Raw genomic sequence first — 2777 nt, forward strand, 5'->3', positions numbered from 1 at the left:
CAACAGCAATAACAGTTCGCATCCGACTTGCTAATGAATCATCATCTTCTTATGGTTACAGGTGTGGCCTACTAACCCACCATCTCCGACTACCGAACAGCCTTCTGAACAAACGTCACTTCCAGAACGCCCTTTGGGAGACCTACTTCGACAATCCTTGCCAGTGCGACCTCTCATCCTCCCAAATTCTTCCGGTGGCCGTCGTCACGCCTGCCCCAAATCGCCGCCGTCCCAATAACCGAGGTTCCCGTTACCAGAATCACAATGGTCAGCATAATCATCATCATCATCATAACCACCATCAACATCAGCAAGGTCACAGAAACACGCGTATGAAGCGCGACTTATCTAGAAGCCACGATTCACCAAACGAGCTCATCCTTATTCGAAGCCGAATGCGCGAGATTCTCTCTAACCGGATATCAAGTTGTCGACCAGACGATACACTGTGTCACATCATCCGATCGAATGGGTTACCGTTCCGACCAAATCACCGTAGGTTTGTAAAGAAAAACCTAAACCGACGTTGAGACCAGCGTACTGATGTGCATAGTCAATGTTTCTGTCCTCGTTATGCAAAACCTGTACACTGCAACTGCACAGACACAGTCATGTCGTTTGGTCGTTCCGCAAGTTTGGAAATGTCTTACTGCGCTTGCGCTCCTGTGTCGACTTGTATCGTGAGCCAACAAACGATAGACCAATCGATGCGACACGCCTCCCATCATCGTCACCAACATCACCATGGCAGCAGTGAGCCTCAGTACACAGTAGAAAATCTTCAAGACTCGTGTGCTTGCGAACAATGTGACTCGTATATTGCTCCTACACAGTCGTCCTGACAATGACCTGTCGCTGGCTGACAATGACAGCCCACTGATAACACACAGTCGTCCTGACAATGACCTGTCGCTCGCTGACAATCACAGCCCACTGATAGCACACAGTCGTCCTGACAATGACCTGTCGCAAGCTGACAATGACAGTCCACTGACAGCACACGGTCGTCCTGACAATGACCTGTCGCTAGCTGACAATGGCAGCCCACTGATATTACACAGTCGTCCTGACAATGACCTGTCGCTAGCTGACAATGACAGCCCACTGATAATACACAATCGTCATGACAATGACCTGCCGCTAGCTGACAATGACAGCCCATTGATAGCACACAGTCGTCAGGACAATGACCTGTCGCAAGCTGACAATGACAGTCCACTGATAGCACACAGTCGTCCTGACAATGACCTGTTGCTAGCTGACAATTACAGCCCACTGAAAACACACAGTCGTCCTGACAATGACCTGTCGTAAGCTGACAATGACAGTTCACTGATAACACACAGTCGTCCTGACAATGATCTGTCGCAAGCTGACAATGCCAGTCCATTGATAGCACACAGTCGTCATGACAATGACCTGTCGCAAGCTGACAATGACAGTCCATTGACAGCACACAGTCGTCCTGACAATGACCTGTCGCTAGCTGACGATGAAAGTCCACTGATAACACACAGTCGTCCTGACAATGACCTGTCGTAAGCTGACTATGAAAGTCCACTGATAGCAGACAGTCGTCATGACAATGACCTGTCGCTCGCTGACAATCACAGCCCACTGATAGCACACAGTCGTCATGACAATGACCTGTCGCAAGCTGACAATGACAGTCCACTGAAAGCTCACAGTCGTCCTGACAATGATCTGTCGCTAGCTGACAATGACAGTCCACTGATAACACACAGTCATTCTGACAATGACCTGTCGCTGGCTGACACTCACAGTCCACTGATAACACACAGTCGTCCAGACAATGACCTGTCGCAAGCTGACAATGACAGCCCACTGATAACACACAGTCATTCTGACAGTGCCCTGTCTCTGGCTGACAATGACAACCCACTGAAAACGCACAGGCCTCCTGACAATGAGCTGTAGCTAGCTGACACGTCACCGAAAACACTCAGTCATCGAGAACATGACCTGTTGCTATGTGACAATGACACGGTCGTGGACAAACCAATGCGTCTTGACAGTGACGTCATAACAGCTGACAATGACAGACTGCTCTCACAAATTAGATTAATTGGCAGCAAGACGACAAGGCCATATAGGGATTAACTAAATTTGATAGTTACTTATTTAAAAGTTCCTAATGATTAATCCGTTTATGTACTATAAACACGATCCGATGACGCAAGTAGCAAAATTATTGTAAATGTTATTTGTCCGACTGCTTGGAAATCGCAATTAAGTACAAAATCGGATTAACAAAACTTTTATCTGTGAACTATCAAAGACCAAAGATCAGAAACAAAGCATACGTCCATTTGCCACCCACCGTTATGAAGGATCACCGACAAACCAGGGATGGGGCGGTGATCCAGACTTGTGGATTGCAAACGGACGTTCATATCGCACCCATTGTCGAATAAAACAATCATTCTAAATTATTTGGTCGTTGTTGTTGTTGTCGTTGTCGTTGGTGTAGTTGACGTGCAATCTATGACAAACCAATCAGGAGAAATGGCGTTCAGAAAAAGTCATTATCACAATTATGCAACATTCACACTTGCAAACATTTGAAATGTTAGAATTTTAATCGTTCAAATTTTCGACAAATAAATGAAAAGTAGAGTGCCAAGATAAAAAGACGCAATTACAATTAATTGAGATGTGCTTTGAGCTTAATAGTCCAAAACATCCAAGTTTATTATAATCACATTTTTTTCTATCAAACACATATACACAATGCAAACATTTAAATTGATCTTTAT

The 2777-nt window shown here is 45.5% G+C and overlaps 1 protein-coding gene across 1 annotated transcript; it reads left to right on the forward strand.

Annotated features, from left to right (window-relative positions):
* Positions 1-573: 573 nt before the first annotated feature.
* On the forward strand, positions 574-2453 carry LOC127862839 (uncharacterized). The gene is made up of 4 exons (XM_052402096.1): positions 574-633; positions 775-1305; positions 1420-1533; positions 1591-2453. The coding sequence occupies exons 1-4, from the start codon at positions 574-576 to the stop codon at positions 1936-1938; spliced, it is 1053 nt and encodes a 350-aa protein (XP_052258056.1). The 3' UTR covers positions 1939-2453.
* The last annotated feature ends 324 nt before the right edge of the window (positions 2454-2777 follow it).

Source organism: Dreissena polymorpha, chromosome 16 (genome assembly GCF_020536995.1).
Source record: "Dreissena polymorpha isolate Duluth1 chromosome 16, UMN_Dpol_1.0, whole genome shotgun sequence".
Taxonomy (NCBI): domain Eukaryota; kingdom Metazoa; phylum Mollusca; class Bivalvia; order Myida; family Dreissenidae; genus Dreissena; species Dreissena polymorpha.

What these genes read in the sequence shown, in the direction of transcription:
- LOC127862839 (XM_052402096.1), top strand. Translation starts at nt 574, where the DNA reads ATGCAAAACCTGTACACTGCAACTGCACAGACACAGTCATGTCGTTTG. An exon ending in ACAGTCGTCCTGACAATGAC is followed by an intron (nt 1,306 to 1,419) that starts CTGTCGTAAGCT and finishes CATGACAATGAC; the next exon opens with CTGTCGCAAGCTGACAATGA. An exon ending in ACAGTCGTCCTGACAATGAC is followed by an intron (nt 1,534 to 1,590) that starts CTGTCGTAAGCT and finishes CATGACAATGAC; the next exon opens with CTGTCGCTCGCTGACAATCA.